The sequence below is a fragment of the Mytilus trossulus genome, chromosome 6 (assembly GCF_036588685.1).
Source record: "Mytilus trossulus isolate FHL-02 chromosome 6, PNRI_Mtr1.1.1.hap1, whole genome shotgun sequence".
Classification (NCBI taxonomy): Eukaryota; Metazoa; Mollusca; class Bivalvia; order Mytilida; family Mytilidae; genus Mytilus; species Mytilus trossulus.
In genome coordinates this window covers 13,960,409-13,976,808 of record NC_086378.1, presented here as the reverse complement: position 1 = coordinate 13,976,808, position 16,400 = coordinate 13,960,409, and the positions used below count along the sequence as shown (strand labels likewise).

Here is a 16,400-nt window from a genome sequence, read left to right as displayed (position 1 = left end):
ACAATTGTTAGTTTTCCTGTTGTAGGTCTGTGGTTCTCTCCAAGTACAATTGCTAGTTTTCCTGTTGAATGTCTGTGGTTCTCTCCAAGTACAATTGTTAGTTTTCCTGTTGTAGGTCTGTGGTTCTCTCCAAGTACAATTGTTAGTTTTCATGTTGAATGTCTGTGGTTCTCTCCCAGTACAATTGTTAGTTTTCATGTTGTAGGTCTGTGGTTCTCTCCAAGTACAATTGTTAGTTTTCATGTTGAATGTCTGTGGTTCTCTCCAAGTACGATTGCTAGTTTTCCTGTTGAATGTCTGGTTCTCTCTAAGTACAATTGCTAGTTTTCATGTTGAATGTTTGTGGTTCTCTTCAAGTACAATTTCTAGTTTTCATGTTGAAGGTCTATGGTTCTCTCCAGGTACAATTGTTAGTTTTCCTGTTGTAGGTCTGTGGTTCTCTCCAAGTACAATTGTTAGTTTTCCTGTTGAATGTCTGTGGTTCTCTCCAAGTACAATTGTTAGTTTTCATGTTGAATGTCTGTGGTTCTCTCCCAGTACAATTGCTAGTTTTCATGTTGAATGTTTGTGGTTCTCTCCAAGTACAATTGTTAGTTTTCCTGTTGTAGGTCTGTGGTTCTCTCCAAGTACAATTGCTAGTTTTCCTGTTGAATGTCTGTGGTTCTCTCCAAGTACAATTGTTAGTTTTCCTGTTGAATGTCTGTGGTTCTCTCCAAGTACAATTGTTAGTTTTCATGTTGAATGTCTGTGGTTCTCTCCCAGTACAATTGTTAGTTTTCATGTTGTAGGTCTGTGGTTCTCTCCAAGTACAATTGTTAGTTTTCCTGTTGAATGTCTGTGGTTCTCTCCCAGTACAATTGCTAGTTTTCATGTTGAATGTTTGTGGTTCTCTCCAAGTACAATTGTTAGTTTTCCTGTTGTAGGTCTGTGGTTTTCTCCAAGTACAATTGTTAGTTTTCATGTTGAATGTCTGTGGTTCTCTCTAAGTACAATTGCTAGTTTTCCTGTTGAATGTCTGTGGTTCTCTCCAAGTACGATTGCTAGTTTTCATGTTGAATGTCTGGTTCTCTCTAAGTACAATTGCTAGTTTTCCTGTTGAATGTCTGTGGTTCTCTCCCAGTACAATTGCTAGTTTTCATGTTGAAGGTCTGTGGTTCTCTCCAAGTACAATTGCTAGTTTTCATGTTGAATGTCTGTGGATCTCTCCAAGTACAATTGTTAGTTTTCCTGTTGTAGGTCTGTGGTTCTCTCCAAGTACAATTGTTAGTTTTTCTGTTGTAGGTTTGTGGTTCTCTCCAAGTACAATTGTTAGTTTTCATGTTGAATGTCTGTGGTTCTCTCCAAGTACAATTGTTAGTTTTCCTGTTGTAGGTTTGTGGTTCTCTCCAAGTACAATTGTTAGTTTTCATGTTGAATGTCTGTGGTTCTCTCTAAGTACAATTGCTAGTTTTCCTGTTGAATGTCTGTGGTTCTCTCCCAGTACAATTGCTAGTTTTCATGTTGAATGTTTGTTGTTCTCTCCAAGTACAATTGTTAGTTTTCCTGTTGTAGGTCTGTGGTTCTCTCCAAGTACAATTGCTTGTTTTCATGTTAAATGTCTGTGGTTTTCTTCAAGTACAATTGTTAGTTTTCCTGTTGTAGGTTTGTGGTTCTCTCCAAGTACAATTGTTAGTTTTCCTGTTGAATGTCTGTGGTTCTCTCCAAGTACAATTGTTAGTTTTCCTGTTGTAGGTCTGTGGTTCTCTCCAAGTACAATTGCTAGTTTTCATGTTAAATGTCTGTGGTTCTCTTCAAGTACAATTGTTAGTTTTCCTGTTGTAGGTTTGTGGTTCTCTCCAAGTACGATTGCTAGTTTTCCTGTTGAATGTCTGGTTCTCTCTAAGTACAATTGCTAGTTTTCCTGTTGAATGTCTGTGGTTCTCTCCCAGTACAATTGCTAGTTTTCATGTTGAAGGTCTGTGGTATTCTCCAAGTACAATTGCTAGTTTTCATGTTGAATATCTGTGGATCTCTCCAAGTACAATTGTTAGTTTTCCTGTTGTAGGTCTGTGGTTCTCTCCCAGTACAATTGTTAGTTTTCCTGTTGTAGGTTTGTGGTTCTCTCCAAGTACAATTGTTAGTTTTCATGTTGAATGTCTGTGGTTCTCTCCATGTACAATTGCTAGTTTTCCTGTTGAATGTCTGGTTCTCTCTAAGTACAATTGCTAGTTTTCCTGTTGTAGGTTTGTGGTTCTCTCCAAGTACAATTGTTAGTTTTCATGTCAAATGTCTGTGGTTCTCTCCAAGTACAATTGTTAGTTTTCCTGTTGAATGTCTGTGGTTCTCTCCCAGTACAATTGCTAGTTTTCATGTTGAAGGTCTGTGGTATTCTCCAAGTACAATTGCTAGTTTTCATGTTGAATGTCTGTGGATCTCTCCAAGTACAATTGTTAGTTTTCCTGTTGTAGGTCTGTGGTTCTCTCCCAGTACAATTGTTAGTTTTCCTGTTGTAGGTTTGTGGTTCTCTCCAAGTACAATTGTTAGTTTTCATGTTGAATGTCTGTGGTTCTCTTCAAGTACAATTGTTAGTTTTCCTGTTGTAGGTTTGTGGTTCTCTCCAAGTACGATTGCTAGTTTTCCTGTTGAATGTCTGGTTCTCTCTAAGTACAATTGCTAGTTTTCATGTTGAATGTCTGTGGATCTCTCCAAGTACAATTGTTAGTTTTCCTGTTGTAGGTCTGTGGTTCTCTCCCAGTACAATTGTTAGTTTTCCTGTTGTAGGTTTGTGGTTCTCTCCAAGTACAATTGTTAGTTTTCCTGTTGTAGGTCTGTGGTTCTCTCTAAGTACAATTGCTAGTTTTCATGTTGAATGTCTGTGTTTTTTTCCAAGTACAATTGCTAGTTTTCCTGTTGAATGTCTGTGGTTCTCTCCCAGTACAATTGCTAGTTTTCATGTTGAATGTTTGTTGTTCTCTCCAAGTACAATTGTTAGTTTTCCTGTTGTAGGTCTGTGGTTTTCTCCAAGTACAATTGTTAGTTTTCCTGTTGAATGTCTGTGGTTCTCTCCAAGTACAATTGTTAGTTTTCATGTTGAATGTATGTGGTTCTCTCCAAGTATGATTGCTAGTTTTCCTGTTGAATGTCTGCTTCTCTCTAAGTACAATTGCTAGTTTTCCTGTTGAATGTCTGTGGTTCTCTCCCAGTACAATTGCTAGTTTTCATGTTGAAGGTCTGTGGTATTCTCCAAGTACAATTGTTAGTTTCCTGTTGTAGGTCTGTGGTTCTCTCCAAGTACAATTGTTAGTTTTCCTGTTGTAGGTTTGTGGTTCTCTCCAAGTACAATTGTTAGTTTTCATGTTGAATGTCTGTGGTTCTCTCCAAGTACAATTGTTAGTTTTCCTGTTGTAGGTTTGTGGTTCTCTCCAAGTACAATTGTTAGTTTTCATGTTGAATGTCTGTGGTTCTCTTCAAGTACAATTGTTAGTTTTCCTGTTGTAGGTTTGTGGTTCTCTCCCAGTACAATTGTTAGTTTTCATGTTGAATGTCTGTGGTTCTCTCCAAGTACAATTGTTAGTTTTCCTGTTTTAGGTTTGTGGTTCTCTCCAAGTACAATTGTTAGTTTTCATGTTGAATGTCTGTGGTTCTCTCCCAGTACAATTGTTAGTTTTCATGTTGAATGTCTGTGGTTCTCTCCCAGTACAATTGTTAGTTTTCCTGTTGAATGTCTGTGGTTCTCTCCGAGTACAATTGTTAGTTTTCCTGTTGTAGGTCTGTGGTTCTCTCCAAGTACAATTGTTAGTTTTCACGTTGAATGTCTGTGGATCTCTCCAAGTACAATTGTTAGTTTTCCTGTTGAATGTCTGTGGTTCTCTCCGAGTACAATTGTTAGTTTTCCTGTTGTAGGTCTGTGGTTCTCTCCAAGTACAATTGTTAGTTTTCATGTTGAATGTCTGTGGTTCTCTCCCAGTACAATTGTTAGTTTTCCTGTTGTAGGTTTGTGGTTCTCTCCAAGTACAATTGTTAGTTTTCATGTTGAATGTCTGTGGTTCTCTCCGAGTACAATTGTTAGTTTTCCTGTTGTAGGTCTGTTATTCTCTCCAGCCAAAACTAAAAACTGACTGTCATGATTAATATCGATGGCGACGAAACAGGCATTATTGTTGAAGGCCGTACTTTAACCTATAATGGTTTAATTTTTAAATTGTTATTTGGATGGAGAGTTGTCTCATTGGCACTCACACCACATCTTCCTATATCTATTAACACAAACAAAAGACAAGTCTAAACTTCTTTCTGTAAATGTGATAGCTGTACTGAATTTTGAAGCTTACATTACAATTTGTGGCATAAATATAAGTGATAAAATGTACTATAGGGATTCTTGATCAATTTCTTGAAATTGTCTATTAACATGAAATGGCTAGTATTATTAGGACCTGAGTATCAAGGATTTGATTCCTAGAACTGGCCTGTTAAAAAAGTATATAAAAATAAGATAACGATGCCAATAAAATTTCCATAGTTGTTGAGCATTTTAAGTTTATGCAAGGAAACTCATACACAATGTTTAAAACTGCAACATAGACGGATTTAGGATTGGGTTGTGGGTTATTGGAGTAGTGCCCATTTTTTAAATTGGAAATAGCAAATGTTGACAAATTGACTATTGGTGAAAAAAATTATTTTCTTTTAAATCACATATTTTTTTTAATTTTTTTTTTAACGTGGATAATATACTTTATTGCACTCTATTGCTGTTAACAATTTACTTAGTGTACAGCATTGCACTAAGTATCCTTGATTTATTAGTTATTAGGTATCCAGGGAGAATATCTAATAAATGTAAATTGATGTTACATTACAATATTACAATATTTTAAATGATTACATGTTTATCGGAAAATTTCACTTCCGTCCGATAGTGTTTTTAATATTAGATAAGTTTGCATCGTTTGCCATCATTATCTTTGTGATTTGGATAATTTTTAATTCACAATACTTAGACAGTTTGTCTTATTTAAGAAAGGTATGTTGATCATAATTTTCGTGATGTTTTGAATCATTATAGAGGTGTGAAAACATGAAATGGCTAGTATTATTAGGACCAGTATCAAGGATTTGATTCCTAGAACTGGTCTGTTAAAAAAAGTATATAAAAATAAGATAACGATGCCAATAAAATTTCCATAGTTGTCGAGCATTTTATGTTTATGCAAGGAAACTCATACACAATGTTTAGAACTGCAACATACAGACGGATTTAGGATTGAGTTGTGGGTCATTGGAGTAGTGCCCATTTTTTAAATTGGAAATAGCAAATTTTGGCAAACTGACTATTGGTGAAAAAAACTATTTTCTTTTAAATCACATATTTTTTAAATACTGTCAATGCAAGATCTCTGAAAGTAAGAAGACTGGAAAAGAATTTTGTGAGACTCATTTATTTCTAGGGATGTGCATATTTTTTTTGTGATAATTTTGAGAGAGAAAAATTTAGTTCTAGGATTTTCAAGAAATTTTTATATTATATTATATAAGGGTTTTGCTGAACATTATCCTATAGTTGATAACCTTAATATGTTATTATTGGTTTCTGGTGGAGAGTTATGTCAATCATACCACATCTTCTTATTTTTATATTTTAGAATATGCTTTGTCAAATTGTATTCCAAGTGTCAAAAATTAAGTATTTATCATCCTTTTGTGAAATTAGGTAAATTTAAGTGTCAGAGAAAAGAACTAAGTTTTTGTAAAAAAAAAACGTCTAAATTTTTTAGACTTATTTTGTGAATTCAAAACTTCCTTAAGTTTGAGTAGGACTTGAACACTTTTTCAAAATGTAATATTTGAAAAGCGTGGATTCAATGAAATTTAATATCAATGTAGCACATGATATCCATAATTAATTACTGGTGTCACAATTTGTTTGTCAACCAATATATCTGACAAACTACGTAAGCATTCAAAGTTCTCAGATTTTACAAAAACTTGATATCTAGGTAGAATATATGATATCAATTTTTTACTGGTGTCAAAAATTAACTGTCTGATCAAATTTTCTAAATATGCTTATCCAGGTATCTGTTGATCCCAATTTGAATAAGATTTTGGCACTTGGTTTTGTTGCCTATATGTTATATAAATTTTGATAGTATTATTGCACATGTTGAAATTTTTATGTTAATAATTTAACATGTAAATTATACAAAACATTCTAGTCACTGAATTGTATCTTAAGGTAGGGGGAAATATATGCTGTTGAAATGAGAAATGCCTTTGCTTATGAAACTGCATACCTTATAACAAACTATATCACAAACTCAGACATGTAACATGAGCATAACAGACTATATATGTATGTGCCTGTCCCAAGTCAGGAGTCTGTAATTCAGTGGTTGTCGTTTGTTTATGTGTTACTTATTTGTTGTTCGTTTATTTATGTAATAAAGCCTTTAGTTTTCTCGTTTGAATTGTTTTACATTGTCTTATCAGGGCCTTTTATAGCTGACTATGCGGTATGGGCTTTGCTGATTGTTGAAGGCTGTACGGTGACCTTTAGTTGTTAATGTTTGTGTCATTTTGGTCTTTTGTGGATACTTGTCTCATTGGCAATCATACACCACATCTTTTTTATATGACATGTTGTAGGGCTGACATGTTGTAGGGCTTCATCTTTGTTTCCCTGAACCTGACTTCATCATAAACCAATACCAGTACATTTTTAATGATGCATCTGCTGCCAGATATCATGTGTAAGTCGCACTTCATGACTTAGTTATGGTGAGCCAAAAATGACCTGGTTTGGAGATTTATAAATTGGAACTCTGGGAAAACTAAATATTTCATTTGGCTCTAAATTTCATGTTTTGCTTTAAAAAACACGAAATCCTGAAAAATGCATACCCCAATTACAGTACAGTATTGTTTTGTTTTGTTTGCATTTTATTTAGTATTGATTATTGTGTCTGTGCCTTACAGAGTCCTTGCTGACATGTCAGTTTTCTATAGTCCCTTATACTGACATGATCTCTAAGATGACTTTTGACCTTTAACTCCTGACATTAAAGGTGGGTACCTGAACAGGTTAACTGTTAACACCTGATTATACATAACATACTTAGTTTACCTATAGTGGTTTGGTATTTTAAATGACTTATATAAACAACTTAGTTGGTATCTAAATCAGGGCATTATTTACTGTGATCTTATCTATCTTGTCATTAAAATCTTATTTCTGTTTTCTTTAAGTATATTTTTAAAGATTTGTTCTTCAAGGACAAGGTTACCCCCTTTTTGCTAATGGTTCACACTATATCTTGATTTTTAATGAAATGTAAATTCAAGGACTACCATTGAAATGTTTATTTTGTGTTTTTTTTTTACCTAATAAATAAAATTGAGAATGGGAAATGGGGAATGTGTCAAAGCAACAACAACCCGACCTTAGAGCAGACAACAGCAGAAGGCCACCAATGTTACATGTTAAACATGTTACTGCAACAGTCAAAGGAATTGGCACATGTTTTTTTATGCTGTCGAGTTTATTATTTATTCTATATTTCATAAGAGAATTGTCATTTTAAGAAACAAACCAAAGTTTAGTCGTCTGTGAATTCCCTGATTGTTTCATGAAATGTAATTCAACTCTTGTAATTTTTCTCATTACAGGAGCTACTCTGCAAAATTACCTAGAAATAGAAATGAAAGTCCACTGCAGCATAAGCAAAGAGCTAATACCAGCCAGTCAATGGCACCAAAACACACGTCAAAAAGTATTTCATCAGACCATTATTTAGTAAGTAATCCTAGTTGCTGGATACAAAAAGGGCCAACAAATTAAGAAAGTTGTTAATATCAGAACATTTTTAGTAAGTTCATCCATTTTTGTTTATTATACTGTGAATTCATTTATTTTCGTTGGTTCCATTTTTCACGGTTTAAGGAAAGTTTATATGTGTTTGTGGATATTTGATTTCATGGTTTTGCAGATAAGCCTTTCAAAATTTGTCATTTGTTGAACATTTAATTTAAAGTTCACACATAGCCACAAAATCCATGAAAATTGGTATCCAACAATTAATAATCGATCCACAGTTAATCCCAATGCATGATATACAGTGTAGCTCATCAGTAAGTATTAGTATATATATATAGACCTAATATTTGACTTAACAGAACCTCATACATGTACAATAAGTAATAGAAATAACATTAAGTTTGTTTTGTTGGTAATGCTACCAACAATTTACTCTAGAATCCAATACTTTGCCAGTTAATTTTAATGTATTGTTATCAGATATAATCATTAGAATAGGTAGTTTCAAAATAAATATGGACTGTGTGAAAGCTTTCCAGCCAGTCAAGGTCGTTAAACACCACACGTTAGATCTAAAAATAGGCATATATATATATACCTTACACTCAAAGTATCCTAAACATGGTCAATTGCAATGACATAATGTAAAGATAAAAATAAGTATCCATTTTTTTCTGCGGTTACTTGGCTAAATAAATAAGATGTGAAATATTTAATTATACAATGCTTTAGTAGCACAGGCACTTGTAAATGTTTGATCTGATCCCCAGTAATTTGAATGGAAAATACCTTTTGTGGATTGGTCTTTCATTATAAGGAACTTACTTGTGTTCATGGTACTAAATTTAGTCCTCACATCTATGATGAGTTTATTTATTGACTAAGAGATTGTACAAATAAGCCAGTCATTCTAGCCAATTTGTAATTTCAATGCAGAAAGGTGCAACATCTTTAGGAAATAATCCCTTCCCCTGCACAACAAACAAAAAATCCAATATTATTAGTATTATATGAACCATATGCAGTCTTTAAGGTTTTTGTAGTACATTTGTACCAAAGCTTGCCTTGAGTACATTGAAAATCAAAGCCAAATTAAACAGACCAGATGTGGGATAAATCTGAGTATTGTCATTGTCAACATTTTGAGGAGATGATTTAAAATTTTAATTTTAGCTAGTGCAGAGATGTTTGTTTTTTTAAGTGGGAGGTTAGACCTAGACAAGTTTTATACCAATTGATCTCTGTATTTATCAGCTCAAGTCAAAAATCCAATCTGATTTTCTATGTCGATTGTTTATATCTTGGATTTCCCATTTTTATTTACATATTTATTTAATTGATAAGTATTTAATATTAACTCTTTCTCAGCAAGTACTTATTGATATTCAAACATGAGAAAAAAAATCAGTACCACAGTTCAATGGTTTATAAAATTAAAATTTTAAATCTTATTTAATAGGCACCATTAACGTTTAATAGAAACGCTTCAAAGCGAATATTGAACTATGTATTAGATTTTTTATTTGTACAGACTGCTGTTAAAGGAATTTGATATTCAATTTTCCAAGGTTGTCTCTATAATGAGATTTAGCAAGGATGTTTTAACCATTTATATGAAGTGTGTAGTATTATTTTTGTACTGTTTTTAATGGATATAATTTGCTCTTCATTTATGGAATACCTTTGCAACATTATTGCTTACCATGTGATTTCTGAAATGTAGAGTTTGATCTCTAAATTAAAAAAAATCTCAATAGGATCCTTATATACTGGTACCCCTCATTATTAGGTGTTTATTTCTTTATCTATCAACACTCTATTATCAAGACCTCTCCGGACTGAATTTTGAAGGTAATTGAAGACATCTAAGATATATGATAATAGCATTGTGCTTTATGAGTTTATAATAAGAAAGCAGGTTTTTTTTTTTGGAAAAGGGGGGGGGGGGGTTAGTTCTTAAAGCAAAACAACTGACATTAATTTTCTTTCTTTATTTAAACATTTAAACATATAGGTGTAAAAAGATCTGGTAAAAAGTTTTTTTTTCTGATTTTATTTTGTGGTTACTGTATTTGCTGATGTATGACAGAAGTACCATAGATATCATTTATCTCATATGTAATATGTAAAATCAGCAAAGCGTTTTAATTACAATGTGTTGTTAAGGGAATATTAAGCTTCTCAATGAACAAAATAAGTGTTTGCCAAACTGCTATATAACCAGTGTCATTTTTCTGATGAAATAGTTGGTTCAAATGTTTATTTTTATATTTTTGTCAAAGGGTTGAAGAAAATATTTTGTCAAAATTTTATGAAAATTAAACGAGCCAAATTAATTTTAGTGAAAGTGTTAGGTACCTGTAACCTTAAGATAAGGAGATGAGATTGTAAGTGAAGTTTACTACCCACAAAAGCTGAAGCAGGCCTATAGGTGCAGGATTTTCTTGCTGCATTGAAGACCCATTGAAGGCTTTTGGCTGTTATCTGCTCTCTGGTTGGGTTGTTGTCTTTTTGACACAGTCCCCATTTCTAATCACATTTTATTCCCTATAGCTGCAGATCTATGGTCCCCAAATTATCATAAAATATCATGATTATGCAGCTAACTACCATACATGATAGATACATAACCCTATCCTTTTAAGCCTTTTTTTTTTTTACTAATTTAAGAATTGCTTCGTTTAAATAGCTTCTAAATGTAAGCATAAACTGTTTAACCTATGTTAGTTGATAAATGTTTTTATGGTAAATAATTTTACATTAAATCTCAAGTGTTAGCATTACAATATAATTTTTCTCCACCCATTTAGTTTTATACAAAATCTATATTTTCTTTTTATTTGGTATCCACTTGTTAATAGACAGCCCATTTACAGCAATCATATGACGTTACGTCTAGATCTCCCAGACACATTCTCAAAGCTCTCAGATAACTATACCTTCAGTTATTACAATACATTAGAATTATAATTGAATTACATATTTGATATTTAATAGATCTTCAAACTCCAAAAACTCTTAGCATACAATAGCTTCATTTATGATTCATATTCAAGTATTTCATAGCAGTATTGTTGAGTCTTCAAATGTTTTGTGATCATTTAAAAAATTGAAAGTTGGTAAGATTTGAATTACATAATTCAAAGCTGGTATATACAGTGATATGATTTAAATCAATTGTAAAGTATGGCCATATTGTTCTGTTATCATTAAAGATCAATTTTAAGAACAGCAATACATCAGAGAGTTTCCATAGATGTGATGGGATTTTCCAATAATCTTGTTTCATGATGGATACATGTATATTTTAGTAGATAATAACAGAGTCTTATCACTGAAAGATTTTTTCCTATTAATTTGAGGCTTTGTAGTAAGCCGATAAATATATAGTCTCAATATAGGAGATCATACATAGATATGTAGACTCAATGTTGGATTCATATGATAAATATGTAGACTTAATGTTGGGTTCATATGATAAATATATAGTCTCAATATAGGGGATCATACATTTATATGATAAATATGTAGAATCATGTGTGATTCATATGATACATATGTAAACTCAATGTTGGGTTCATATGATAAATATGTAGACTCATGTTGGATTCATATGATAAATATGTAGACTCATGATGGATTCATATGATAAATATGTAGACTCATGTTGGATTCATATGATAAATATGTAGACTCAATATTGGGTTCTTATGATAAATATGTAGTCTCAATGTTGGGTTCTTATGATAAATATTTAGACTCATGTTGGATTCATATGATAAATATGTAGAATCATGTGGGATTCATATGATAAATATGTATTCTCAATATTGGGTTCATATGATAAATACGTAGACTCAATGTTGGGTTCATATGATAAATATGTATTCTCAATATTGGGTTCTTATGATAAATATGTAGACTCAATATTGAGTTCATATGATAAATATGTATACTCAATATTGGGTTCATACAAAGTATTCCCTAGTACTTACCATGGGAAAGTGAACAATCTAATTTCTGTTTCCCACAATTCAATAAATCTTCCATTAAAATACTTATAAATCTGCTGCTCTTTTCACAATAAAAACCTAAGAGTAAAAATACTTGTAAGTCATACATATTTCAATATAACTTACAATCAATTTTAACAGTAAGTATTTTGGTCAAAAGAGTTGCTGGTTTGACAAACTTGGATCATTTTTATTTTGTATTCCAAGTACAACAATATTCACCATAAACCCCCCAAATAAGTGTTGTGACAATGAGGATTTCTTATATGCCAAGTGTGGAGCACTCTTTAAAGATTAGGCCTCTGAGAGTTACCATCCATATGTAAAAGAATCATAGAAGGTTTTTCCCATTTTCAAAGTTTCTAGTACCCTAAATTTCAAGATACTATTAAAGTTGTAAGTCTTCTACTTAAATACCAACAGGTGGCAATGTAATCTTTACCTTTCTTTCTTATTAACTTCAGTATTTTATATTTGAAAGTCCAACGTGCCAAACTTATTTGTTCACGTTTTTTAATGCCAATCAGAATGTTTTTGTTGTTAAAAAGTCTTGAGAAATTAAACAAACACGGTTTCATACTTCAATAAGATGTGTCACTTTAAAGAAAAATGACTACCGTAGTTAAGTTTAATCCTAGTGATTAAAACATTCAATACATAGTAGATTATTTTGAGACTTGCACCTATTTGATTTATAAACATTTTAATGCTACATTAGTAAAATCAATTCAAAAAACTCATTTCTCGTAGGTAAGTCTATTTTTTTTTTCTTTTTCAAACATATTTTTGAATCTACAGTATTTGAAATAATTACATATTGATTTTGCTTTTAAATGATATATTTTGACAATGTAAAACTTTTAATAAAGGACTTTCATTATGCTTGTACCTGTCTCGTAGTATGCAAGATACCAAGTTCCATTAACTTGGACTGTTCAGGTTCAGATTTAATTTTCATACTTTATTTTGGTGTTAATTTAAAAGTATGCAATCCTTACAACCTAAAAAAAAAATGGCCAGACATCTGCAATATCTTATCTCAATTAGCTGTACATAAAAGTTCAGTGACACATGTAAAAATATACTGTGGATTCATTTATTTTCGTGGGTTCCAATTTTTGTGGATAAAGGAAAAATGATAATTTCTTGGATATTTAATTTTGTGGTGTTGCAAAAGTCTGCATACAAGCCAATGGAAAATTGACTTTTTGTAAAACATTTAGATTCATGCTTAACCTGTACCTGCCAAATTATGAAAATTAGTATCCAACAAATACTAATAAATCAACAGTACTGTTCTCACAAAAAAAAAACCCGAAGATTAGATTTTAGAAACAGTTCTATAAAGTATATATAAACATAGGGTTTGCTTTTTATTGGTTTTATTGATTGTTCGGTAACATTTTCTCAGCGTAACATTTTCTCAGCGATTAGGGTGTCAGTGTATTTTGTCAGATATAGGTCTTATGTTAGATTTGTTGGTAATAGATATAAATCTTCCATATACATGATATATAAACCTCAAGTAAATTATCTTGGAATTTTTCATGCTGAAACATTTGTTAAAAATACAAACATGCAAACCTAAAGCAAATAAACCATATATCTTGATTTCCTTGTAGGACAACTTGACACTTTTAATCCAACAACATTACGTATGGTAAAAATACATAGATTTTCTTCATTATCTAACTAATAGATAATTCTATAATAAATTACATTTTAATGCAAGCATAAATTATAAGATATCTTTAAGTATTTGGATAACTGATGTGTGATTGGTTTTTCTAAGGTGAATAAATCATTGGAAGTTACATTGCATTCCTTTCTTGTTAAGTTTTAATTCTGTCAGTATTAGATATGAAATTTTGGCATGTTCTGTGAGAGTTAAGGCACTGTGTCTGTGAAGGCAGTACTTTGACCTATAATGGTTTCCTTTTAAAAATTATGAATTTGATGGAGAGTTGTCTCATTGACACTCATACCACATCTTCTTGTATATATCTGTATTTAAAGTGCCTAGAAAATCAACCTAAGTTAACAATGTTAGAGTAGATTTGATTTGTAAATTCCTCCCCGGGGCCAGGTCTGAAACCTGTATGTTTTTTAACTTCTAAGACAACACAGCCTAGCCTTGCCCAGAGACCTTATCCCCTCCTCTAACTCTAGCTTATTAACATAAGCTTTCGTTTTGGGAGGTGTTACCTGCCTGTAGGAATTAAATAAGGATCTCTGATCCAATACACGAAGTATATATATAGACACTAACTATTATATCTATCAGTTAATGGTTGTATCAGTTATGCTGCAGGCTATCTATTCTTTATTCTATGCTAATTCTGTTATCCTCTGTAGATCAGTTTTAACTTAGGCTGCAGGCTATCTATCCTTTATTCTATGTTTATGCTGTTATCCTCTGTAGATCAGTTTTAACTTAGGATGCAGGCTATCTATCCTTTATTCTATGTTTATGCTGTTATCCTCTGTAGATCAGTTTTAACTTAGGATGCAGGCTATCTATCCTTTATTCTATGTTTATGCTGTTATCCTCTGTAGATCAGTTTTAACTTAGGATGCAGGCTATCTATCCTTTATTCTATGTTTATGCTGTTATCCTCTGTAGATCAGTTTTAACTTAGGATGCAGGCTATCTATCCTTTATTCTATGTTTATGCTGTTATCCTCTGTAGATCAGTTTTAACTTAGGCTGCAGGCTATCTATCCTTTATTCTATGTTTATGATGTGATCCTCTGTAGATCAGTTAACTTAGGCTGCAGGCTATCTATCTTTCATTCTATGTTTATGCTGTTATCCTCTGTAGATCAGTTAACTTAGGCTGCAGGCTATCTATCCTTCATTCTATGTTTATGCTGTTATCCTCTGTAGATCAGTTAACTTAGGCTGCAGGCTATCTATCCTTCATTCTATGTTTATGCTGTTATCCTCTGTAGATCAGTTAACTTAGGCTGCAGGCTATCTATCCTTCATTCTATGTTTATGCTGTTATCCTCTGTAGATCAGTTAACTTAGGCTGCAGGCTATCTATCCTTCATTCTATGTTTATGCTGTTATCCTCTGTAGATCAGTTAACTTAGGCTGCAGGCTATCTATCTTTCATTCTATGTTTATGCTGTTATCCTCTGTAGATCAGTTAACTTAGGCTGCAGGCTATCTATCCTTCATTCTATGTTTATGATGTTATCCTCTGCAGGCTATCTATCTTTCATTCTATGTTTATGCTGTTATCCTCTGTAGATCAGTTAACTTAGGCTGCAGGCTATCTATCTTTTATTCTATGTTTATGCTGTTATCCTCTGTAGATCAGTTAACTTAGGCTGCAGGCTATCTATCCTTCATTCTATGTTTATGATGTTATCCTCTGCAGGCTATCTATCTTTCATTCTATGTTTATGCTGTTATCCTCTGTAGATCAGTTAACTTAGGCTGCAGGCTATCTATCTTTCATTCTATGTTTATGATGTTATCCTCTGCAGGCTATCTATCTTTCATTCTATGTTTATGCTGTTATCCTCTTTAGATCAGTTAACTTAGGCTGCAGGCTATCTATCTTTCATTCTATGTTTATGCTGTTATCCTCTGTAGATCAGTTAACTTAGGCTGCAGGCTATCTATCCTTCATTCTATGTTTATGCTGTTATCCTCTGTAGATCAGTTAACTTAGGCTGCAGGCTATCTATCCTTCATTCTATGTTTATGCTGTTATCCTCTGTAGATCAGTTAACTTAGGCTGCAGGCTATCTATCCTTCATTCTATGTTTATGCTGTTATCCTCTGTAGATCAGTTAACTTAGGCTGCAGGCTATCTATCCTTCATTCTATGTTTATGCTGTTATCCTCTGTAGATCAGTTAACTTAGGCTGCAGGCTATCTATCTTTCATTCTATGTTTATGCTGTGATCCTCTGTAGATCAACTTTACAAACAGCATCAGAAGTTTGAATTATGCTTTTTTGATCACATGGTCCAAAGGGGCAGTGTAAGCTTTTGCCATTACCGGTACTTAGTGTCTGTTGAGGTTAACGTGAACAAACATTCTTGCATCTGAAACTATTAGCCAAATCAAATAAAACTTGGCCACAAAGAACATTGGAGTATCTAATTTAAAAGATGTGTTCCCTGTCTGTCTACCAACATGACTGATATGATAGAACATAGGGGTAAAATGCAAATTAAAGGAGAAAGATTTCATTGTTTTGAACATTTTTGAACATCCAATGTTTTGTATCTATAGTGGATTTTAAGATAATAGACAAATCTCAAATCTTAAGCCTCATACAGTAAATAATTTCATAACTGAAAATTAAGAATATTGAACCGACTTTAAGTAATAAAAATTCAATAGAACCTTTTTGATAACTTTGTTTATAAATAAATTATATTTGACAAACACTTCTCAAAATCAACAAATGTTTGGTTTCTAATATTGAAGATTGAAACTTTAAAAAAGTTCAAGTACAAGATAAACAAAATAAGGAAATAAAATAAATATATGCCAGTTTTCTTGTTTGATTTAAGGGTGACATAGACTGTCAAGTGTCTGTTAAAGTGATAGTTTCGCAGTAAATGCTTTT

At 32.4% G+C, this 16,400-nt stretch overlaps 1 protein-coding gene across 3 annotated transcripts in view; it reads left to right on the top strand.

Annotated features, from left to right (window-relative positions):
- LOC134720835 (uncharacterized) overlaps positions 1-16,400 on the top strand; it is a 42,231-nt gene that overhangs the window by 11,321 nt on the left and 14,510 nt on the right. For all 3 annotated transcript variants that reach the window (XM_063583389.1, XM_063583387.1, XM_063583388.1), the window contains one exon: positions 7,648-7,774. In XM_063583389.1, coding sequence (XP_063439459.1) covers positions 7,648-7,774 — 127 coding nt within the window. The remainder of the gene's footprint in view (positions 1-7,647; positions 7,775-16,400) is intronic.